At 55.9% G+C, this 25,040-nt stretch overlaps 1 protein-coding gene across 6 annotated transcripts in view; it reads right to left on the reverse strand.

Moving 5' to 3' along the window:
• OSBP2 (oxysterol binding protein 2) overlaps positions 1-25,040 on the reverse strand; it is a 98,690-nt gene that overhangs the window by 22,088 nt on the left and 51,562 nt on the right. For all 6 annotated transcript variants that reach the window (XM_030959030.1, XM_030959029.1, XM_030959028.1 and 3 more), the window contains one exon: positions 9,682-9,932. In XM_030959030.1, the coding sequence (XP_030814890.1) occupies positions 9,682-9,932 (251 nt within the window). The remainder of the gene's footprint in view (positions 1-9,681; positions 9,933-25,040) is intronic.

Here is a 25,040-nt window from a genome sequence, read left to right on the forward strand (position 1 = left end):
TCACCACAGGGGGCCAACCCCAGGGGCAGCCCCAGCACAGCTGAGCATTCCCAGTTTCCAGCACAACGCTGCTGGATGGTGAGGGAATGGGCTCACACCTGCAATCCCACCTGGCCCAGCATCCCAGAGCATCAGCCACACAAATCCAACCTTTGGGCAGGAAAAATCTAGCAGGGAAGTGCCTGCTGCTGTGGGACCAACACCTCCTGCTCCTCAAGGATGGGACAAGGAGCACTTCATGGCCCAGGAGTGACAGGAGAGGAGGCAAGTGCCAGATGGGTTCAATCATCTCTTGTTCTTGGGTGAATCACAGAGCAGGAGCCGTCACTCCACTCAGCAGGGCCAGAGCTCTGCGTTCGAGTGCCTGGCAGATAAGTGCTCCCTTCCTTCCTGGAGTCATCAAAACCCTGGGACACAGCTGGCTGCTGCACAACAGCCCCCAGGGAAGGGCCTTTGTTTGGCTCTGCACACAGCACAGAGCAGAGAATCACAGCATCACGGGTTGGCTGGGAAGGGACCTTGGAGCTCATCTCGTCCCCCTCCAAGGGCAGGGGGACCTCCCACTAGGCTGCTCCGAGCCCTGTCCTGTCACAGACATCTTTTATGAAAAATCCTTTCCTTAAGATTTTTTCTCCTGAGAGGCCTCAGGAACAAAATGTAAACAATGGTTATCTGCTGCTGTAAAATACAACAAGTAGATCTTTGATTAACCCATGTTAGTTGTTTCTAATTAATAGCCAATCACAGTCTGCTGGCTCGGACTCTTTGTCCGAGCCACAAACCTTTGTTATCATTCTTTCCCATTCTGTTCTTAGCTAGCCTTCTGATAAATCCTTTCTTCTATTATTTTAGTATAGTTTTAATATAATACATATCATAAAATAATAAATCAAGCCTTCTGAAAAATGGAGTCAGATGCTCATCTCTTCCCTCATCCTCAGACCCCTGTGAACACGGTCACACTGTCCAACCTTGAACACTTCCAGGGATGGGGCTGAAGCCATCTGGGCTCAGAGTGGTGAGATACAGAGTCACAATCTGCCACTGCACCCAGAGAGGGTCAATTTGTCCTTCCTTCCCCAAAAAACACTCTGAGCAGCAAGCAAAGGGGAAATAAAAGGACCGAGCCAACCTGAATCCCAAATCATCCCACAGAGTCAGATGTGAGACATGGTCTGGAGTGTGGGCATCTGCTCGATGACAGCCACGGCACCCACAGCCCTGCTGGGGCCCAGGGGCAGGTGCTGCTCAGCACCACAGCAAGCCAGCCTGCTGAAATAACAGCAAATCCTCCCAAATCCTTGCAGTGACCCTCAGCCAGCGTCCAGCTGTCTGAAGCAGGATGTGGAAACACCAGGAACTGCTCCTGCCTGGGGCAGGGCTGGTGGGGAGAGCTGGGCTGAGCCTCAGCATGTTGTGACACCCTGAGAAACCAAGGTGACATTGCATAAAACCCTGGGAGTTCAACATGGAAAATTATCCCTCTGCATCCAGATGCTACAAAAAAGCACAGAGATGGGAAAGATCCTTGGAGAACCAATGGGAAGTGGGAAGACACTGGAGGAGGCTCCAGCCCACCCCTTGATGCCACTGTCAGCAGCTCAGCCAGACCCCCAGTGCTTGAACAAGGTGCTCCCAAAATCCTTGATGGTCCCTGTGGCACCCTGTGCCCCAGCAGTGCCTGCTTCTCTCTGGGGTTCATGGATTCCCTGGGAGCCAGAGATGTCCATGATGGAGATGTCCAAGATAGAGAAGTCTGGGAGAGGTATGTCCAAGATGGAGACAGCCCCACTGTGGTGGGGTCAGATCTTGTCTCCTGGTTGTGAATCTGGGAATTTTCCCACCTTACCATGTTATTTTAGGCCACCTGTTTAAAGGCCAAGGACACACCAGTGTTCCAATCAGATGCACCGTACCCAGGGGTTCCCCAGAGCCAAGCTCATCCCAAAGCTCATCCCAAAGCTCATCCCAAAGCACCAGGGCTGGCCCAGCACCCAGGGCCCGCCTGCAGCACCACTGTGGAATCCACCCCATGCAGTAAAGAGGGGATCAGAGGGAAACAGTGTCAAATCCACCGTCTGGCTGTGCTAAGAGGCTCTAATCCCAACCCCACGGAGCTCCGTGCAGGAGGAATCAGGGACCGATCCCGAATCAGCAGGAGAGGAGCGCGTGGTCAGTGTGGCTCTGGCAAGGGGAACGAGCCAATGCTGCCCACGGGCTACAGACCAAGGCAGTGCCAGCCTGGAGCTGTGCCACAGGAAGGATCTGAGTCTGGTTTCTGGTGGGAAAACAACTGAGGAATTTGCTGGATACACCGAGTACCGACCCTTCCACCCCAAAGCTCACTGAGCAGCACCCAGCAGCCTCCACTGGCCGTGCCAGAGGGTGCCAAGGGCACGCTGGGACCAGCGCAGAAAATACTCTGGGAGCTGAGACTGTGCTGGGACCTCCTGCTGCATGGTGGCCACCCCACAACCACATCCCTGCAGAGCTTCCCCGCTCTCCTCCAGCCACGAAAAGCCTCAGGCTTGTCCTGGTGCTCTCACTTGTGCCAAAAATGCCCTCCCTGGGAAGCTCCCAGCACCGGCTCTGTCCCTGCAGGGAGGTACCTCCAGGTGGCTGCTGCACATTCCTTGTTCTCCTTCCCTTGCCCAAGCCCCCAGACCCCCTCAGCACTGGGGGACCCTCCACCACAAGGAGAGCAGCCAATCCCCCCTTCCAGGCCCCGGCAACCCTGATCCCAGTGCTGTGTGCCCAGAGAGCTCTGTCCTGCCGATGGCTCCCAGGGTGACAGATTTCCTGAGGCTCTGGCTGGCTGCTTTGCTCGTCCCCTGATGGAGCAGATCCCAGGCTGGAGGAGCATCTGTCCAAGCGCTCGGCAGCAGGAGCAGCTGGCACTGCCTGCGGGCGGCTCCGACCCCGGGATCTGCAGGAAGCTGCCTCGGATTGTCCCTCCCATTCAGCCTCGTGCAAACCTCCCCAGGGTGTGAGAGGGGCTACAGGAGCAGCAGCAGCCCCCCACAACCCCCTCATCTCCCAGTGCTGTAACTTCTTCCTGGGTAAATCCACAGGAGAGCAGAGGAGCCATTCCAGTGCCTTTTCCTTCGCTGGAGGAAGGAGCTGGAGTGAAGCATCTCGAGACAGCAGCCCAGGTAAGAGGCAAACACAACCCTTGTGACCCCAAAGGGATTCACTCAGCAATGCTTTGATATTTGCCCTCCCCAGGGCCCCATCCTGCCCCAGCCTCCAGCAGGGATGGGGATCCCAGGAGGATCCCTGGGCACAGTTAATGGCAGAGGTGAGCCTGGCTGGGCTGGCTCCCGGCTCAGCAGAGCTGCTGCTCAAGCCCAGGCACTGCTGACGGTGCAGGGCTGTGCTGGGCCCACCAACACAGCCCTGCTGACCCAGCAGCACGGCACAAACACTCCCAGCTGTCCTCAGTGGAGAAGTCATCCCTCTCAGCCAAAAACATCCAGGAGGGAAGAGCTGCATGAGGCACCCTCAGGTGCTGGGGACAGATTCACCCTCCCTCTTCTTGCATGAGGTTCTGAGGGGAGCCCCAGGATGGACTGAAACCTCCTGGGGGTGAGATGGACAGAATGAGGAGGAGGAAGAGAGAGAAGAGGGGGAAGAAAGGTGAAAACCCTCGCAGCGGGGTGAGCAGGAGCACCCACTGAAAGCCCCTGGGCAGCACAGAGGCCCCACAGCCACACACGAGGGCTGAGTACCCACAGACCTGATAAAATCCACCTGGAAGCACTCAGGGAATGATGATGAGGAGGGAGTGGGAGGAAGGCAATGCCTGTCTGAACAGATCTGATCAGAGATACCCACACACCTCTACATTTAAAAGCATCACAGGATGCTCCAGGAAAGGCACAGCAGCTCCAAGAGAAGGGGCCAGGCTCCACATCTCCCCATTTCCACATCTCCACATCTTCCCATCTCCCCATTTCCACATCTCCACAGCTCCCCATCTCCCCATTTCCACAGCTCCCTATCTCCCTGTTTCCACATCTCCCCATTTCCCACCTCCCTGTTTCCACTCCCCCAGCCCCAGTGAGGCAGGGACAGACCCCAGGGTGCCACTGTCACCCTCCCAGCCTCCCCCAGTAAAAGCAAAGCACCCACCAGATATTTCCTGTGAGCGCCTCCACAGCAGGAGCACGCAGGGCACCCGGAGCCCTGGCTGCAGCCCTCTCATCCGAGGGGGATTAGGGCTGGGTTAGGGATTTAATCCCACTGCCGGGGCTTTTCTGGGTCGGTGACATGGTTTGCGAGGCGCTGATTAGTGCGCGTGGTTAGCGCAGCACGGATAATTAACACAGCCGGTGCCACATGCCAGCACAGCTCCTGCGCCATCCCCCTCGCCAGGGGCACAGACAAACCCCCTGTGGGGCCTGGCTGGGGTTTTGGGCAGCAGAGCAGCTGCCTGGGGTCACAGAGGGAATCCCTGCCCCGAAGAAGCAAATCCAGGGGTTAAAGATGGACTTTTCTCGCTGCAGCGCTGGAATTAACCCCTGAATGCACAGGGAGGGCTCCTCCAGCCCACTGGCTGTGCTGGGGTGAACTGGGAGCAGCCCAGCAGGCTGCTGGTCACTCCCTGCTGCCCAGATGGAGGATGTCAGGTCCATCATCCTGCCTGTGCCACGATGGGCTTGGGGACCCCAAGGGACAGACCAAATGTCCATGCACAGCAGGAAGCAGTTCCAGCACAGGGACATGCCCAAAGTAAGGACCAACAGCATCACCCCGGCCCCACGGTCACTTCAAGGAGGTGACCCCAGGTCACTCTGTTCGTCCCAGCTCTGAGCAGCTTTCCAAGCAGACACAGACACACTCCCAGGGTGTATCCATCATCTACCACTGCATAAAGCCAGAAGTCACACCCTGGGCTGGAGGCTGTGCTGGACAACCAAGGCTGCTCAGAGCAGGGGCTCAGCACCATGTGAGTTAATATGGAAGCAGTGTGGGGATCAATCACAGCAGGATTCCATGGGGCAGAGGGGGCTCGGTGCCCCACAGGGAAGCTGGAGGCAGAGGAGGAACTCTGGGGAAGCACATCTTATGCCCAGGCAGCTCATTCCACCACAGGCACCCAAAGGGCTCCAAATAAACCAACACCACCAGGAAGATGCCACTCAGAGTCTCCAGGAGCCCAGTGTGGCTGCAGGGAGAGGCCAGAGGCTCCTTGAGCAACTGGCACACAACACAGGGACACCCCAGAAGTGCTGCTGAGCCAAAGCACGGCCCTGGAGGGACCCACAGGGAGAAATCCTGCTGGGACTGCAGGATGCAGCCTCTGGGATGCTGCTGGGTGTCCTGGAGGGACTTAAACTGACAGCCTGGGGGCCCTTTCCTGGAGGAGAGGCAGCACATGCTGTTGTTCACCTCACTCTGGCTCCAGCTCCATGTGTTACATTCCTGGAAGCCCTCCTGGCAGGCCTGAAGGATGGAGGGTGCTCTGTGCTGATGTTTCAGGTGCTGCTGCTCCAGGCAGGTTCATTCCCATGGGAATGGAAAAGCTCATGGGTGGGAAATGAGCCTGCCTCAAAGAGGGTGCTGGCATCCCTGCAGGACAGGCTGGGGTGGCCAGCAGTGCCTCTCGAGGGCAGGTGAGTCCTTTGCTCCTGGGCCTGCCTGCTCCAGGGGGTCCATTCTCACCAAATCCTGATGGAGCAGCATCTCCCACCCAGCACTGCACCCCCACTCCTCTCACCTTCCCTTGTCTGGGCTGCACTGGCCTGGCAGAGCCTTCCTGCACCCCTGCTCCTCCAAAACATCAAGGGAAAACACAAACTAACCCAGGAAGGACACAGGCAAGCCCAAGCCCTGCTGCTCCCCACACTCCTGTTCCTTGAGGAAGCACAAAGCTCTGCCGTAGCATCCCCATTCCCATTAAAAACCTATTTCCATCACCACCCACAGCCCTGTGAGCTCTTCCTGACGCCCAAACTGGCTTCCTCAGTGCATCCGCACATCCCTCCTGCCTGCTGTCTCCTGCTGAATGATGAGATGGAGCTTTCCCCACTCCTGGATGAGTCTACACAACTCAGCTCACTGCTCCGCACCCTCTGGGCCTCTCATCCCGGTAATTTGTTGCTTCTTATTTTCACACACCTCCCACTCCTCCCCCATGGCAGATTGTGCAGATTGTGCCTTGGCTCTCTGTGTCTGCTGCCCAGCCCTGCTGACACTGGGCTCCTGCATCCCAGCGAGCCTGGACTCTGCCTGGTGAGATTCCAACAGGGAGCAGAGCCAACAGGAGCCTCACAGAGCTCTGGGCTTCAGCTGAAGCCCTGCAACAGCCAATCTGAAACCCAGCACGTCTGAAATCCTCACCTGCACCACAGCAGCCCAGCACATCCCACTGTGCCTCTGCCCAAAGCTCTCCCCATCACTGCCAGCACCACCTGCCCAGGTGATGCTCCCAGCCTCTGGAGAGGAGCACCCGGTGCTGGCTGTGGCAGCACCCAGAGCACAGAGGGAAGGTCACCTTCTCAGCAAAGCTCTTGCATTTCCATCTCTATTTATTTATTTCCTGTGCTTGCTGCGCTCCCCGCGGCTCCGGGGCCATTTACATAATCGGATCAGAGGCAGCTGCACAGGAACTGCACGCGCCGGCCCCTGAGCTGCCAGCCCTTCTTCCCAGGAGCACCCTTCCCCTCCCTGGAGCGCCCATTCCTCCCCTGGAGCATCCATCCCTTCCCTGGAGCACTCATTCCTTGCCTGGAGCATCAATCCCTTCTTCCCAGGAGCACCCTTCCCCTCCCTGGAGCACCCATCCCTTCCCTGGAGCATCCATCCCTTCTTCCCAGGAGCAGCCTTCCCCTCCCTGCAGCACCCATTCCTTCCCCAGAGCACCCATTCCTTCCCTGGAGCATCCAGCCCTTTGCCAGAGCACCTACCCCTTCTTCCCAGGATCACCTTTCCCTTCCCTGGAGCACCCAATCCTTCCCTGGAGCACCCATTCCTTCCCTGGAGCACCCATTCTTTCACAGGAGCATCCAGCCCTTCCCCAGATTGCCCAGCCCTTTTGCCCTGGAGCACCCCTTCCTTCTCTGGAGCACTCATTCTTTCCCTTGAGCATCCATCCATCCCTTCTCCAGAGCACCTATCCCTTCTTCCCAGGAGCACCTTTCCCTTCCCAGGAGCACCCATTCTTTCACAGGAGCACTCAGCCCTTCCTCAAATTGCCCAGCCCTTCTGCCCTGGAGCACCTTTCTTTTTCCTGGAGCACCCCTTCCTTCCCTGGAGCACTCATTCTCTCCCTGGAGCACCCATTCCTTCCCCAGAGCACCCATCCCTTCTCCCCAGGAGCACCCATCCCTCCCCTGGAGCACCCATTCCTTCCCCAGAGCACCCACCCCTTCTGCTCACAGCCACAGCACCAAAGCTCACAGATCCAGAGCAGATCTGAGGTTTGGTGCTGCTCCTCTGGACACAGAGCATCCACGTGCCGGCACCAGCCCAGTGCTGCAGGTGGGATCTCTCCAGGAAAAGCCTGGGGCAGGGAAGGACACTTTAACTTCCCCTTCAGGGAGCTCCTGGCCTGGCAAAAGCACCCTGGGCTGCCATGGGAGATGTGCTCGGGGATGGAGGTGGGACGAGCACGGTGTATTTTTACCAGGAAGCTCCCCGTGCCTCCCCAGAGCGATGTTTCGTGTCCTATACAGAAGATTTTGGGACTTTTGCACTGCACAGAGCTCCCCCATCCCCCCATGAGAGGCTCCTGGCAGCTCCAGAAGGCATCAGGCCACCCAAAAGGAGAAATCAAGGCACAGAAAGGGATCCATGCTGGGAAAGCCACCAGTCCCTGTGACGGGGGGTCAGGCTGGTCCCCTCCCTCCTGGTTCCCCTTTCACTGCTTGTCCCTCTCCTGCCTTTCCAAGCCAGCCCCTCAAAGTGTCCCCCTGCCCACAGCTCCGTCACCTCCTCCCAAAACACCCGGCTCAGGAGGGCTCTGGGAGAGCCACAACCTCCTCCCAGAGCTGCCCCCTGCTCCCACCCTGCCCCTCCCAGGGCACAGCCTGTCCCTCAGGCATCTCCTCAGGATGCCCATGCAAAGCTGAAGTACCAAAGGATGCTGTGAGAATGTGCCCTGCCATCCCCCAAGCCCCTCTTACCAGCTTGGGATTTTCGAGGAGCCATGCTCCTGCTGTTTTATCCCAGCACAATGGTTTGTGTGGAATTTCCCACCCTCCCGACAGCCTTGCTCAAGCTTTTATCACGTTGCAAACACCACAACCTCCTCCTCCTCTTCCTCCTCCTCCTCCTCTCTGGGCTGGACATAGCACATACTGCTCTGCTCATCCCTTCCCAAAGGCTGCTGGAGAATCCTCTCTCTGGCAGTTCCCTGCCCACCTCCCATTGCTGTTCTGCCTCCCGACAGCAAACCTGGGCAGCACCAAGGGTCTGCTGGCACCTCCCACCACGCTGCCAAGCCCATTCCCAAAACTTGGACAAACTCTCCGTGGGGGGAGCGCTGCACAAGCCTCCCCAAACTGCTCTGAAACACAAAAGAGAGACTCAGGAAGCTCTTTCCCCCCGTGGCTACAGAATCCTAGCAGTGGGAATGGGGAGGATGCTGAGACCATGGGGCTCTGAGCACCCTCCAGCTCCTGCTGGGAATTACTGTTATTTTTTAAAGCCCACATCAAACACCACTCAACCTCTTTCTGCTCAAGGCTGGGACAGCACAGTGACAGCAGTGCTCCATTCACAATTCCCTGAGCTCTGCCTTCATCCATTATTCCAGCTCAGTGAAGCTTTGGGATTGTTTTCTTTTAATTTTCTTTAAATATTTTATTCAGTTTTGCTCTCTCTCACAGCTCCCTGGGGTAAACCAGACTCCCCAGGAAGGGCTGGAGGCAGAGCCACACTCCAAACACGAGCTGTCTCCAAAAAGCACCGAAAGCACCGTGAGGCTGCACAAGGCAGGAGCAGGGGCGGTGCCGGCACCTCCTGACCTCTGAAACCCATCTGGGAGAGCAGAGCCAGCACGAGACACCGAGGGGTTAAATCCCACAGAGACCCCGAGGGGGTCAAATCTCACAGAGACTCGAGGGTTTAAATCCCAGAGAGATCCCAAGGGGTTAAATCCCACAGACACCCTGAGGGGTTAAATCCCACAGAGACCCCGAGGGAGTCAAATCCCACAGAGACGCCAAGGGGGTTAAATCCCACAGAGATGCTGAGGGGGTTAAATCCCACAGAGACACTGAGAGGGTTAAATCCCACAGAGACCCTGAGGGGTCAAATCCCACAGAGATCCCGAGGGGGTCAAATCCCACAGCCATGTGGAACTCCAGCAGCTTCATGGAAGCAAAGAGGATGTGAGGGATGTGGGATGTGGGTCTCAAGCTGCAGTGGGCTCTGAAGTGCTGTGCCAGGCAGGATTCCACTCAGGGAGCAGGAGAAAGCCCCTCAGCATTGCCAACATCCCCATCTCCCAGCTTTACAGCAATGACCTGTTCCATGGAGCAGGCTGGAAGGATGCAGCATACCTGTGTCTCAGCGGGGTCCATACCCGTGCCCTCTTCCCAGCTGCATCTTCCCAACTTCCCATGCCCTCAGCCACAGTAACACGAGCCAAGGCACAGGGAGCAAACAGGGAGGGAGGGCAGGAGGATGGAGGAGGAAGAGGAGGAGGAGGAGGAGGGGCAGAGCAGCAGCACTCACGTTGATCATAGCATTGGAGGTGATGCGGAAGAGCGTGGCGCGCTCGTTCACCGCCTTGATCTTCTCTCCGCTGTCGGCCGGCAGGCGCAGGTTCTCCAGCTCGCTGAGCGAGCGCTGCAGGGCCGCGCCGTGCTTGGCGATCAGCTCGTTGCAGGTGCTCAGGTCCTCCAGCTTACTCGACAGGGTCTTCAGGGGCCCGTGCAGCTCGCTCTTGTCTGACTGCGAGGCGGGCTCCTCGTCACCCGAGTCATCTGCACGGGGAGGGATGGAGAGAACAGCGTTTCCATGGTTACCCCCGGCCGCTGAGCCTGGCAGCGCCGCGGGCAGGGACCAGGGACAGGGACAGGGAGCAGGGACAGGGAGCAGGGACCTCCTGCCAGCGCTGAGCTGGGGTTTATGGCCACCACGCCCCCCGGAGCACAGCGTGGTGGGAGTGGCACCCAGAGCCCTGAGCAGACGCTGTCACAGAGATCTGGTTCAGGGATAGGTGCTGGTGAAGCAGAGTAGAAATTTTCCAGGGTAGAAATCTATTTTGATTTAGGTGAAATGTACATTTTTGAGTTGAGTCTGTGGTTAGAAAACATAGCTATGTAGCCTGACTGCAGAGCCTAGGCTCAGAGGAACTGCTTCAGTGAATGACAGAGATAGGGGGGGAGGGAGACAGAGGGTCATAGAGAGAGACAGAGATTGCTGTGAGAGCAGCTCAACCTGACCTAGGAATTCTTTCTGATAAAGAACTAGCGGCATATGTCACGTAAAATTCGTAAGAATGAATATGTATGAACCTATTGTGAAATTGTATGCATATGTATTTGAGAGGGGGATAAAAAGGGACCTGAAGTTCCCAGAAGTACACATGTCATTTTAGGAGAATGATTCCCACACGCGTCCAGTGCTTTAATGAACACACCGGCTTTACAACTTTCACAGAAGTTGCGGAGTTTTGATTATCTCTGCAAAACACTGGGGTGGCACAGGCGGTGCCACACACCAAACCTGCCCTTCCCAGGCTCACTGGGGTCGATCCACCCTGCACTAGGGGCTCTGCAAGCTCTGCTTGGGGCAGGGTGAACAGTGTGACTCGAGGGAAAGGTCACAGAGACACCAAGGAAAGTGACACTTTACCCAAAACTACCACCATGTCTTCAGAGGGCAGAAAATTCCACGATCAGCACCTCAGCTACAGCAAAAAATTCCTGCAATTCCAGAACACTTTAAAGCAGGAAACTAATCCAAATCCACTCAGTGGGGGTAACACAGCATTTCTGATCACCCCACTGCTCCCTCAGGAAGGAGGTGATCAGCCCCAAGAGGTGGCAGCACCCAAAGCAAACACAAAGAGAGAGAAGCAGGTCCTGGCAGGGGCTGTGCCCCATCCTTATGCTCCAAAGTTCAACCGAGGGTTTTCCAGGTGCTCCCAAAAGCCATTGAGGCAGCAGAGCAGGGAGCTGCTCCTGTATCTCCCCTCCCTCAATCTTCTGTTCCTGGATTTCAGAGAGATGGGCACCAGCAAAACCCGGCTGCAGCTGCTCTGCCAGGCCTGGGGGCGTTGGAGGAGTGAGAGCATTCTCCAAACAATCCAGGGGATTTGAGGAGTGAGAACATTCTCCAAACAATCCAGGCACAGAGCTCAGGGAAGGCTCTGGTGTACCAGGGGAGCAGCACATTCCATCTCAGGGCTGTGAGGAAAGAAGGAAAGCCGTGATTCCCTGGCAGGTGGGTGTTTGGCTGCTATTCCTGGCTCATTCATAGGAGCTCTGCAAATGCTGTGGGGACTGGGAGAGCTGCTCAGGCGCTGCTCAGACTGAATCCACAGCAAGGAAAGCAGAGGAAGAGCACCCTTTGATAACTGTGATCCAAAGGAAAGGATCTGGATAAATGCGACAGGAACATCAGCCTGGAGTGGCAGCAGGAGCAGAGCAGAGCACAGGGTCACAGCAGGGCTCGTGGTGAACCTCCCCAGAGTGGATGTGATGGGACAGCAGGCACAGCTCAGGGACAGCACTGAACCTCCACAGCAGGACCAACCTCACTGCCCAAGGACAAAGGGAGAAAATCCAAGGGAAACAGGGCATGGAGCAAACCCCAGGTGGCCCCATGAAGCAGCAGGACAGCATCTCCCAATGTCACCACCTGGTCCCTCTGCAACCCAGGTGACAAACAGGAGCAGAGCTGCTGGAGCCAGGAGAGGAAGCAGCCAGCAAGGAGAATGAGACATGCAGGGGAAAGCAGCTGAGAGCTTCCCAAGGAAGGTGAGCTGCCAGCTGAGGGGCTGGGAGCTGGGCAGCTCCACAGACAGGCTGGGCAGGGGACAGGACCAGAGGAGGTTTGAAAACACCCCCAGAATCAGGGAAGTCTCCAGAACAACTGGCAGGGGAAGGGGAACAGGAACAGGCAGGATTCCAAGGAATCCACCCCAGGAGGGTGCACAGAGGCACCACAGCAATGGCTCGGGCTCACACCAACTCCAAAAGATCTGGCAAGAAAACCAAAGCCACTTTTCTACCAGTAGAGAAGATAACCAAAACCTCCTCAAAGTCCATCTTCTGATACAAAAGTTTCAAGCATTCCCACGGTGCCTTCTACGCTGGGGCACACAAAGGGTCTCCAGCAGGGTGGGCACATTCCCTGGGCTTGGATATTGTCACTGCACCCGTCCTGAGCCGGTGCTTCCAAGGACAGAGCATTCCAAACCCTGGACACTCACTGGGAGAGGGACACCAGGCAGCTCCTGCTGCTCTGAGCTGTGTCCCTGGGGCTTTCCAGGGCACTCTCTGGCTCCTGCACCACCTCTCTCTCCAGGTGAGAAACTGTGCTCTTCCCACAGCATCCCAGCTGCCTGTGCCAGCTGCCTGCACTCCAGAAGGCAGAACCTCTTCTCCACAGCTCTGGGATCTGATCACTAATGAGGTTGGACTTTAATAACCAATTTATAATAAAGTCCCATGTTTCATAAAGCTCTCAGGAGCAGAAGCCAACCCAACCCCTTGGCTCAGCTGTCACTGCCAACAGCAGGCTGAACATGGCAAAACCCACCTCTCCAGGGGACAATCCAAATTTCCCAATTTTCTTTTTAGAAAAAATATCAAAAATAATTCACAAAGACAATTTTATCTGCTTACAAGTGCCGCAAAACTTGTGCCAAGCAAGAGAAAGTACCTCTCTGCCTATCTCCAGTCCCTTTAATTTTCCCCCATCCTGTCTTTCACAAAATGCTGCCCCAAAGCCCTGGCCCTGTGGGCTGTCAGTGCTCTGGGATTTCCAGAGCAAAGCCTGCATCACCTTGCCCAGGTGCAATCCCAGATCACAGCCTGAGATTTTTCACAGAATCACAGAATGCCCTGAGCTGGGAAGGACACACAAGGATCACCCAGACCCCCAACAATCCCACCCTGTCCCTTGGAGCAGTGTCCAAAGGCTCCTGGAGCTCTGGCAGCCTCAGGGCCGTGCCCATTCCCTGGGGAGCCTGGGCAGTGCCAGCACAGGGATGGCAGAGCAGGGAGAGGGACGGGCTCTGCACTCTGCCAGGACATTATTTCCTGCCCATTGACCGAGGCTGTGGGAACAGTCCCTGCCCGAGTGCTCAGCTTGAGGCAGGAACACAGCGTGGCCCAATTTTTCATCGCTGTGCAGAATTATATAAATGCCTCAAAGCCCAGGAAAAGAAGGAAGGAACCTGGGTCAGCCCAGTGATGCTGCTCATTCCAGCTGAGCTGGCTGAGCTGAACATCCCTCAGCAGCTCCTGCTGTCCCAGAGCTGCTGCTGTGGGAGGCTGGAATGCTGGCAGGGTGGGCAGCAGGATACCTCCTTCCTCCTCCTGCCTGGGCAACTGCAATCATAGAATCATGGAATGGTTTGGGTTGGGACCTTGAAGCTCACCTCCTTCCATCTTCTTGACATGGGCAGGGACACCTTCCACTAGAGCAGGAACCAATTAATAATATATATATAATCAGTTATATAATATTATATATATCTCAATATCTCAAGCAACATAATTTGCTGCAATTATGTCAAATCAAAGCATGGGAAGAGGGAAATCCAATATCACAGCTCCAGTCAAATAAATCAGAGTAGCTGAAAGCTGAAATGATCACACAGAGCACCCAAACCTCCTCACTGCCATTCCCAAGGCGGAGCTCTGGCTCTAAAGGCGCTTCCATCTTTCTCCTGGGAGCTCCCAGGAAAGCTGACCAAATCCCAAACCCACAGAAACATGAATCCTTCTGTCTCCTGCAGCAAGCAGCAGCCACTCAGATCTGCGCCAGCTTTGGAGCAGCAGCCCCAGATCCTTGAGGAGCCCTGCTGCCACCAGGCCATCCCCAGCAGCTCCCCAGCATCCCCAGCAGCTCTCCAGCATCCCCAGCATCCCCCCAGCATCCCCAGCAGCTCTCCAGCCTCCCCAGCATCCCCCCAGCATCCCCAGCAGCTCTCCAGCCTCCCCAGCATCCCCCTGTTGGTGAGGATGGAACAAGGAAGCCTTGTAGATATGATTGCCTGGCAAAAGATTTTGAGAATATAGAAACTATAAGCAAGATTGAAATGAAAGCAAGCTTTGAGATCCCTCAGTTACTGAACAACGGGAAAACAATGGTGTGGCTGAGCAGGTAATCCCCTTCTTGATGAAACAATACCCTCTCCAAGCAAGCAGGTCCAAGGGTCAGAAGAAGACCCTGACTGCTTGGCAGGAGAGGTCCGAAGAGCAGTTTTTAGGGTTTAAAATGCAACACAGTTTGGTAATGTAATGATTCTTATAGGCTGTATGTAAATGCTGTAGGATTTGTATCTTGTACTAGATTAGCTAGTGAGAATCAGAATATTCAACACAGAAGACGATTTAATGCATTGTAATGGGAACCTCGCTCTCTCACTTGCTCACTCTTCTATGCTCTAAGCTTCTCTTACTCTTGCTCTCTCTTGCTCTCTTTTTCCTGCTCTTCTTTGCTCTCTCTCTCTTCTCCTCTCAGCCCTGCTCTGAGCTGCAGCTGGCAGCTCCCAGCCGGGCTCTGCACCCAGGCCCTTGTAATAAACTCAAGTCCACAACTCAGCTTCAGAGATCTCTCGTCTCTGTCCATCCCGACCGTGCAGGAGACCATCAACCGCTCCTACATTCCCCCAGCATCCCCCCAGCTGTACCAGCAGGACAAACTGCCATGGGAATGCTGTGACACAGCACGGGGCTCTGGCATCCCCTCATTCCCCCCTCAGGGCTGTTCTCAGGGAAGCTGCTTTGAACCACAGGATTGTTTAGGAAAAGACCTCCAAGACCATCGTGTCCAACCTCTGACCAACCTTTGCCCATGACACACCAACTGCTGCAGTTACAGCTGGAGGAGAGAGCTGCAGAAATATTTCTCCTGTTGCTGCTGATGAAGGATTCACTCAGGCAGAAAGGCGGAAGAGCCTCTGCCTGGAGGTCTCTGCTTGGAGCCCAGCCAAACACCACAGCTTTGGGGATCCTGCCCTTATTCCAGCTTTTGGATCAGCTCAGACAGGGAAAAAATGATTTGGTTTTGCTAAGGCTGGGAAAACACCCTGAAGGTCAGGAAATACCCACAGAGAGAGTCAATCCAGGGCTCCTCATTCGAGGATGGAGCACAGGGGATTTGCAGAAACCAAAGTGCAGTGGGCCCAGCAAGACCAGAGCACTGGGACTTCAACCTGAATGGGGGGGTCCTAACAGCACCCACTGTGAGTCACAGAACCTCCTGGAAGCTGCAAAAGGAGCTTTAGTGATGGCTTTGAAGGGGATTCCAAACATGCAGGGGGAGAGGAGGAACCAAAACAGAGGAAGTGAGGACTGGCTGAGGTGGAGAGGATGCTCAGGGGCTGGGGCTTGTCCAGCTGGGATCAGTGGTGGCCTTGGCAGTGCTGAGGAATGGTTGGGCTTGATGATCTCAGAGAATTTTTCCAACCTTAATGATTCTGGGGTTCTATTCCAATGCTCTGTGCTCCCTGTCTCTGGATGCTGCCCTCACTCCTTTCCTCCAGTTTGGTCCTTTTGGATCCTCAGCTCCCAGCAGCTCCTAAATCCCATTAAACCTCAAACCAACATCCCCCAGCTGGGCAGGGCCAGAGTGGATCAGGACCATGTCCAGGAGCAGCAAAAAGCCCGGAGGCCCTGCAGGAGCCAGGAAGGGCTCCCTGCTCCTCCCCACAGGAGCTCCCCCAAGGACACCCAGAGCGCTTCCATCCATGGCTCCGAGCCCCCAGCACACCCTGTCCCTGCACAGGGAAGGGCTCAGGGATGGATCCCCTCTTTCCAGGCAGGATGGTATTAGTGCTCCCACCCAACCTCACCCCTCCTGGGGCTCCAGCTCTGCCATCTGCTCTCCATGGAACAAAGCTCCTCCCTCAGAGGAGCAGCAAACCCTCAGGGGTGGCAGGGGGCTGCCAGTCCCATGCTGGATGCAGGTGGCCCTGGATCCCCTCGGGGAGCAGCACATCCCTGGCTCAGGAGCTTCACCCCGGCTCACCCTGCTGCTCCTCATGAAAGGCAGACATTCAGCAGGAATTCCTGTCACTCTTCCCCAGGGAACAAAAGCTCCTCAAGAAAACAAACATGAAACGCTGGCAGGAAAAATTTGACAACAAATTGCCAGGTTCCTCTGGCTCCTGTGCTGTGGATGAGGCAGCCCAGCCTCCACAGCATCCTCCTAAGGATTCCTGCATTCCCAGTGTGCTCTGGAGATCTCCCTGTGCTCGCCAGCGGCACAGAGGGACTATTCATGATTTGAATATCCCCCCCTCTGTCCTGCAGCCAAGCTTTGCCCTGGCCTTGTGCAGGGCCTGGTGCCAGCACCTCCAGGACCCTGGGTCAGAGCAGTGGATTTGGGCTGAGCAGAGTGAGCAGCCATCACCACCCAGCTCCAACCCCAACCCTCTTCCCCGTGCCACAACACAAGTGTGGCACAGCAGGGCTGGCCCCAGGCACTGCAGTAACCCACATAACACCCTCCTCCTCCTCCTCCTCCTCCTTCCCCCCTCACTCCAGCAATGCTCCACAAATGCAGCTGCTGTTCCCGCTCTCCTAACCATGCACTCGGGGAACATCTGCAAGCCCCAGCTCAAATCCCAGAGACACAAACCACAGCAGCTTCCCATAAATCCAGGAGCACTCCAGGCTGGTATTTTACACCTCCATCCCCAAACCCAAGTGCTCCCCGGGCCCAGCCCCTGCTGCTTTGTTTGGACTCGGGAGCAGCTGGGGCTGCTTTGGTTTGTAGGGCACGGGCACGCAGGGTTGCTATAGGAACAGGCAGCCTCACTGTAAACTGGGCAGATTATTTTTGGAGCTGTGATGCAATTTAATCTATGGCAAATGGATCGGCAGCCATCGGCCATAAGCCTCCTCGGGCTTGTTTCTCAAACACAAACCTCAGTGCCTGGAGCAGCAGCCCAGCAGAGCCACCAAGGAGAGCTCCCTTTCCTCCCCTTTTTCCATCCTGAAATCTTCCCTCAGATAAATGTTTGCCATTGCCTGCAATTCCTCCAGAGCTGATGGGAAAGCAGCTGGCTGGAGGCACAACACCAGAGCGTCTCCATGCTCTGGGGACATACTGGGGACACACTGGGACTTTGCAGTGCAGTCCATGGGGATCCCAGGGACAGGGCTCCCACCCCAAAACCATCAGGGAGCAATCCCAGGGAGCTGCTGCTCACGGCTGGGCTGCTCCAGTGGTGTCTGTGCATGAGCAGAGATGGGAAGAGCCTTTCAAACCAGGAGGAGAAGGGATTGAAAGGTTCAGCATTAGACCTTTTATTCCAAAGTTCCCAAACTGCATCCAGAGTCTGGCTGTGATGTCTCCAGCCCAAAACACCCCAGCTCCTCAGCCCAAGCCATGCCTGGGGCAGGCAGTTCATCCCTGCTTATCCTCCTCTCCAAGTCCAGCACAGCTCTCCTCACCCTACATCCCTCACCTTCCTTCTCCCTGGGAGTGGAAAACTTTCCCTTCCCAAGCATCCTCATTTTCAGCAACAGTCCTCGTCCTTCCTGCATCACTGTGAATCTCTCCCCAGTCCTCCTGCAAGCCTGAGCTGCTTTCCTACCACTGCACCAGAACCTCTGGAGCCTCCCAAGGCAGGACTGGCCCTGGGCTGGAAATTAAACCCAGCTTTCTCCTGGAGGCAGCTGGAATGAGCTGATGGGGGGTTGGAAGTGCAGGATCAATACTGCAGGAGTGAAGTCAAGGATCCCAGAGCAGAGATCCCTGAGTGCTATCCACAGGGAAAGCTCTGATGGGATAGAAGGAACGCTGATGACTTTAATTCAAACAGCATTCCTAGGTTGCCCCAAAGCCACCAGAGATCACAGCAGTGACAATGGGGCATCTCAGCAGCTGATTTCCCTATGGACAGCAGGACCTGCACAGCTGGCAAGGGGAGCTGAGCTTGGAAGCCTCAGAGTCCCAACCCTGGCTGTTCCCAACCCTGGAACAAGCTGCCTTCAGGCCTGGATGGTCCCACCACCAGCACAGCATGGATTATGTCTCCATTCCCAGTTCTCCCTCTTGTGCACTTTCTCCTGCCTTTTCCCACACTTGACAGGGAGTTTTGGATCTAAAAGTCTGAAAAGTATCTCACTGACTGGGAAAAGGCTTTTCTCCTCCCACAGACAGAGTGGAAGATGTCCATGAGGATCAGCCAGCAGGAAATCCTGCAGCCATCCCAGCTGAAACTCCAAGCTCTTTCTCCTCACAGTAAACTCACAGAAATCAACCCCACCTCCTTTCCAGATTCCCCATTTATCCCAACCCCAAGCAAGCGTATGATTCAGAACCACCAGCCCTTCCTGTGTGGAATTATCCTGATCTCTGGGATCTGCTGCTCACCCGTCATTCCTGAGGCAGAGCAATTTCCAGCCTGGCTCTGGCAGACACAGCTGCTTTCATCACTTTTAATCGCTATGAATATTAAATGGAGCAGGGATCTATATTTAATAGCCTGGCCCGGCTGCCAGGGAGATGGATGAGGTTTATAGCAGCTGCAGATGCAGGAACAGGCGGAATTTTGGTGGTTAGAAAGAATTACACTGGGAATTAATCATCAAAATAGTAGGGAAAATAATCATTCATAAATCATTCCAAATCCGGGTGATCGCTCAGCAATTACCACCAACCTGCCAGGGCTGTGCCTTCTCCCACTAATGCAAAGGGAAATGGGAGCAGGCACATGGGAGCCTAAAAACAGGGAAAACTGCCTGCTCCTGACAAGCTGGGACACATCCCAAAGTCACATTCAGTGGGAGCAGGTGGGGAGGGCCCAGCTGGTGATGGGGCTCCACAGAGCAAACCCAGAGATCAAAGGCCACTGCTCCTAGGGGTGCTCACCTGGAGAGGAGAAGGCTCCAGGGAGAGCTCAGAGCCCCTTGCAGGGCCTGAAGGGGCTCCAGGAGAGCTGGAGAGGGACTGGGGACAAGGGATGGAGGGACAGGACACAGGGAATGGCTCCCACTGCCAGAGGGCAGGGATGGATGGGAGACTGGGAAGGAATTGCTCCCTGTGAGAGAGGGGAGGGTCTGGGATGGAACTCCCAGAGCAGCTGGGGCTGCCCCTGGATCCCCGGCAGTGCCCAAGGCCAGGCTGGACAGGGCTTGGAGCAATCTGGGACAGTGGGAGGTGTCTCTGCCATGGCAGGGGTGGAAGGAGATGGGCTGTAAGCCCATCCAGCCCAAATTCCATAGTTCTATGAAAATAAGCAGGATACAAAAAGGGGCAGTGGGAAAGCACAAAGCATCTCCATTCCCATCACTGCAGCATTCCCAGCCTGGCCATTGAACATTTTATTGCTGCAATTACAAAATGATGATGTTCCTGGTCAATAATCCTGAGCAGCACAGGCTGCACTTTATCTGGACTGCAGTCCTGCACTTCCCAGCACAAATGGAGTTTTCCCAACACCCAAACAACCCCAGTAAGATGAAATTCAGGCTACAGAGTCACACAGATTGAGTTAAAAACACAGCAAAAGGCAGGGTTTGACCTACAAATAGGATGGACACACTAAAGAAATGGAGATTAAATGGGATGTGATCAATCCAAGACTCCACATGGCTTCAGTGGAGAGACCCAACCCAACAGGCAGCCCTGGAGCCACTGGTCATGGCTACTCCTAAAACCACACAAATTCCAATGGAACTTTTAAAAGTAAGCTACAAGAGCAGATGAATTCAGGGTTATAGAAACAGAGAAGGCAAATTTGAGACAGAAGGTGAATTTTGCTAAGTCCTCACCAGCCCATAGCCAGTTTGAGATCCTGCACTCCCAGAGTGTCCCAGGAAAGGACATCCCTGATGGCACTGGGGCTGAAGGACAGGGTGGGGCAGAAGTGGGAGAAGTCAACTGGAGAGATTCTGACAATCCACAAGGAACAACTCGAGATACTCGGGAAGCAAAGGTGGAAAATGGAGCAGCTACAGAGGGGCAGCTGTGACCCAGAGCCCTGAGGGGGAGAGCATTGTCCCTGTGTCCCTGAGTGCTGGAGCGTGTCCAGGGCAGGGAACGGAGCTGGGAAGGGGCTGGAGCCCCAGGAGAGGCTGAGGGAGCTGGGAAGGGGCTCAGCCTGGAGCAAAGGAGGCTCAGGGGGCCCTTGTGGCTCTGCACAGCTCCTGCCAGGAGGGCACAGCCGGGGGGGTCGGGCTGTGCTCCAGGGAACAGGGACAGGAGGAGAGGGAACGGCCTCAGGCTGGGCCAGGGCAGGCTCAGGGTGGATTTTGGGATAATTTCTAATCACTGAAAGGGTGGTCAGGCACTGGCACAGCTGCCCAGGGCAGTGCTGGATCCCCATCCCTGCAGGGATTGAACAGCTGTGTGGATGTGGCACTTGGGGACATGGGGGCAATGGTGGCCTCAACAGTCCAGGGGAACATTTGGACTTGATGCCCCCAGGGGGCTTTTCCAACCTAAAAACCTTTCTGTGACTCTATAAATACACATATATATATATATATATATATGTATGTATGTGTGTATGTGGGCTGAAGCACAGGCAGGCATCAGTGCAGCTTCCACAAGTCATTCCAGTGGATTTCTTCACAATCCTTCCAAAACTCTCCTCAGGAGGAGCCAAGAAGCTTTGCAAGATGCCACTTTGCTGGCTTATGGAGGAGGTGGAGGATTGGTGGCTGTTTTTTCGCTCTGCCTTTTGACTACAACGCTCTGTTCCCTGTTTCCAACGGGATAAGGAAAAGTACAGACCCAGCCCTGAAAGCTCCTGAACAGGGATCTGAGGGGCAGAGCTGGCAGGGAACACAGCAGGAGATCAAATGAACCCAGCTGATGCTTTTGTGGGAGCACTGGAGAGTCACAGTGAGTGCTGCTGGACAGGCCAAATGTCCCTCCTGTCCCCTAAGGGCACTTGTGAACAGCAATGAGCAAAACCATGGAGGGGAAGGAGTGATTACAGGGAAATAACGGCTCATTAGCAGATAATTGGGGGCTCAGCAGCACAGCTCATTGCCAGGAAAGAAAATTTAAAAAAAAATTAAAATAATGGCTTGATAAAAATAGAAACTTTTTCATTCTCCAGCTCGGAACAGCAGCGACACACGAAGTGCTGAACTCCAGGAGCAGTCTGGGGGCAGAGCTGGGGCAGGGACAGGGAGGGTTTGAGCTACAAATAGGATGCATCCAGGAAATAGGATCCAAAACATCCCTCCTGTCACTCCTGGAAAATGCTCCCCTGCCAGGAACCCCTGCCGGAGAAACCAGGACTGCCCCCACTGGCAGAGACAAGCACACGGTGCCTGCAGCTTCACCTTCAGCTCCTCATTTCCTCTGTGAGCCCAAAGTGCCCAGGGATCCCAGCAGGCCCTGCCAGGGCCCAAAGGGGCTCCAGGAGAGCTGGAGAGGGACTGGGGACAAGGGATGGAGGGACAGGACACAGGGAATGGCTCCCACTGCCAGAGGGCAGGGCTGGATGGGATATTGGGAATTAGGAATTGTTCCCTGGCAGGGTGGGCAGGCCCTGGCACAGGGTGCCCAGAGCAGCTGGGGCTGCCCCTGGATCCCTGGCAGTGCCCAAGGCCAGGCTGGACACTGGGGCTGGGAGCACCTGGGACAGTGGGAGGTGTCCCTGCCATGGCAGGGGGGGCACTGGATGGGCTTTAAGTCCCTTCCCCACCCAACCCATGCCCTGACTGGGAGCTGTGGTGACCTTGCAGGAGGCCCCATCACTCCAAAGTCCTGCAGTCAGCCTGGATATCCAGTTACCCTCCCCACCACCCCTGCCAAAGCTGCCTGTGACAGCATTTCTCATCCCTGGATAGATCCATATCAGCAGGACAGAGGCACAGACCTCTGTGTCCCTTCCTGAGCCTCTGAAAGATCCACATCCAGCTGAACATCTCCCGTTTGCCCTTCACCACACCAGCCCTGCTCTGATTTCTCTGTGCCCTCTGAATTCACAGCCCACAGCTGCCCCAAGGCATGCCAGCAGGGAGGACCTGCCCTGCCTGCAGCTCCAGGACCATCTCCAAGGGAATATTTAGCCCATGGACACAAGTGGCATCATAAATAATTCAGTCACTTGTTCTTGTCCAAAGCACGCCAGAAAATGTCCAAAACTTGGTAATTAATTGTTTCTGTTCCTTTAATCACTGAATCCTTCAGTATCCAGTGATTCCTACAGATTTGCATCACTCCCCCACACTGAAATGGAGCAGCTGCCTCAGCCTGGTGGCATCATGAGCTTGGGGACAAGAAGTCCCCGAGTCCCTGAAGGGGTGACAGGCAGGAGCAGGACACAGGGCCAGCACAAGCAGATCTTTAGCCAAGAACAATCCCCAAAAAAGGCAGAAATAACTAAAATACCAATATTTTGGAGGACATTAGGTATTTTCAGTGCAGATACAGAAGTGTGCAGTGTCACAGCTGGGGGGTGACACCCTGCTCTTCCACAGACCACAGCAAACCCTGGCACACTGCTACTGACACCACGGCAGGTCTTGGATGTCTCCTCCTGCATCACTGAACATCCATTTTTTATGATGCTTAAACATTTTCCAGCCCCAGGTCCATCTCCAATGTCAGCAGGGTGAGGAGGGGAGCTCACAGATGGGCTCTGCCCTGACATCCATCAGGGAGGGAGGCTTGGAAAGCCTTGGATCCCTGGGGATAACATCATCCTTGGGGCAGCCAGGACCACTCCCAGGCTCACCACAGTGAATGTGGCCCACATTCATTTATGGTTTTTTTTCTGGAAGTCTCCCATCAGCAGGAACACAGATCCTGCCCCAGGCTCCCTCCAGCTCACGGAAAGCAGTGGGAGATGTGCAAAGGACACTCCTACACTCCTGTCAGCTCTCTCCATGCTCACTGACCCTGGAACAAGCAGGACATGACAAGGGCCTCACTCCCAGTGAGGGGAAGGCAGGGAAGGGACAGGGCTGGCTCTGTCCCTGTCACACCCACGGCTGTGCAGGATCACAGCAAAACCCAGCAGCAGCAGCAGGACAACAGCAGGCATGGTGTGGTGGGACACAGGCAGCCCAACCCAAACCCTGCTGGGCCACCCAGAGAGGCTCAGAGAGCCCCTGAGCCTCCTCCTCACAAATCCAGCAGCTGTCGTGTCCCCTGCCTCAGGATCAGGGCTCAGCTCATCCCTGCAGGCCCCAAGCTCAGCTCATCCCAGGCTTTGCAGGAGCATCCAGGCTGAGCTGCAGCGAGGCCACGGAGACACAGACACCTCCTGATGGGCACTGAACCCCTCCTGAGCTGGCAGGGCTCAGCTTACCCGGGGTAAGAGGATCCAGGGGTGTCAGGTGTCCACCCTGCTCCATTCCCCAAGGTCAGGACATGCCAAAGGCACAGCTCAGACGTGCAGGAGCTGGGAGCCTCCCAGCCCCCCTGCTCTGCCAAGGCTCAGGGAGGATGGCAGTGGGGCAGCAGCAGCCCCAAAAAGGCTCCCAGCTTCCATCCCTTCTGCCTTTGGATTTCAATTCTGCTCCCTCTGAACCCACAGGCAGGGAAAGCCTCCAAACTCATAAAGTCCCAGGTGTGCCCAATTCCCACCTTGTCCCCAGCCCTGAGCACTGAGTGCCACATCCACATGGCCCTCCTTGGACACCTCCAGGGATGGGCACTCCAAACCTCCCTGGGCAGCTGTGCCAGTGCCTGACCACCCTTTCAGTGATTAGAAATCATCCCAAAATCCACCCTGCCCCTGCCCTGGCCCAGCCTGAGGCCGTTCCCTCTGCTCCTGTCCCTGTTCCCTGGAGCACAGCCCGACCCCCAGCTGTGCCCTCCTGGCAGGAGCTGTGCAGAGCCACAAGGGCCCCCTGAGCCTCCTTTGCTCCAGGCTGAGCCCCTTCCCAGCTCCCTCAGCCTCTCCTGGGGCTCCAGCCCCTTCCCAGCTCCGTTCCCTGCCCTGCACACGCTCCAGCCCCTCCAGGTCTCTCCTGGCAGGAGGGTCCCAGAGCTGCCCCAGCACTGGAGGTGCCCCAGCAGTGCCAGCTCAGGGCACGGGCACTGCCCTGCTCCTGCTGCCACTCCAGGGCTGACACAGCCCAGCTGTCCTTGGCCTCTGGGCCACACCTGGGCTCGTGTCCAGCCACTGCCACCAGCACCTCCAGAGTTTTCCCACCAGCAGCTTTCCAGCCCCTCTGTCCCCAGGTCACCCCCCCTGCAAGGACAGGTCATTTCATGGGTGTCACAGGATAACAGACCTGTCCCCAAGGCCAGGGCACTGTCACACGTCCCAGGTTAGAGCAGGAAGTCACAGTTCACTGCTGTGGTGAGCCATGGACCATCCCACATGGGCTCCATGCCTGGCACCACCTCCTGTACAGCCAGGACAGCCCCAAGCCCCTCCTGGGCTCAGAGCCTGCTGTGGGAGCACAGGGAAATCCAGGTTTGATCCCTGCAGGAGGCACCAGCACAGCAGCCCTGGCTGTACTGACAGCTGCTCCAGCAGCAGGACACAGAGCAGAGGGGCTGAGGCCAGGCCATGCTCTGCTCCCTGCACAGCAGGTCCTGGCAGTGATTCACTGAGCTCCTGGAACAGCCAATCCATCCCTGGAATCTCTCAGCAGCTCGGCACAGACAGGGAGAAGGGTACTCCACGCTGCACAGTCTCCCCAGAAGTGCTGTGCTGGCTGCCAGTGCAGAGAGATCAGGGAGAAAAGGGAAAAGACAAAGAAATTCACTCCTGCTGCAGCCAGGGCCTCTCTTTGCAGAGCTGTTTGATGGAGCTGGGAGCTCATCTCCCAATTCTGTAAGAGCATTTCTCGTCTCTAATTAACACCATCAGGCTGTCAGGATGGCCACTTCCTCCCTAATTATTCTGCTTTGTAATTAAGATACAGCTAATAAACTCCTGTTATTAGTGATTGCTGCTGATCAGCTCCGAGGTGCAGAGCAGC

The sequence above is a fragment of the Camarhynchus parvulus genome, chromosome 15 (genome assembly GCF_901933205.1).
Source record: "Camarhynchus parvulus chromosome 15, STF_HiC, whole genome shotgun sequence".
In the NCBI taxonomy this organism is placed as follows: Eukaryota; Metazoa; Chordata; class Aves; order Passeriformes; family Thraupidae; genus Camarhynchus; species Camarhynchus parvulus.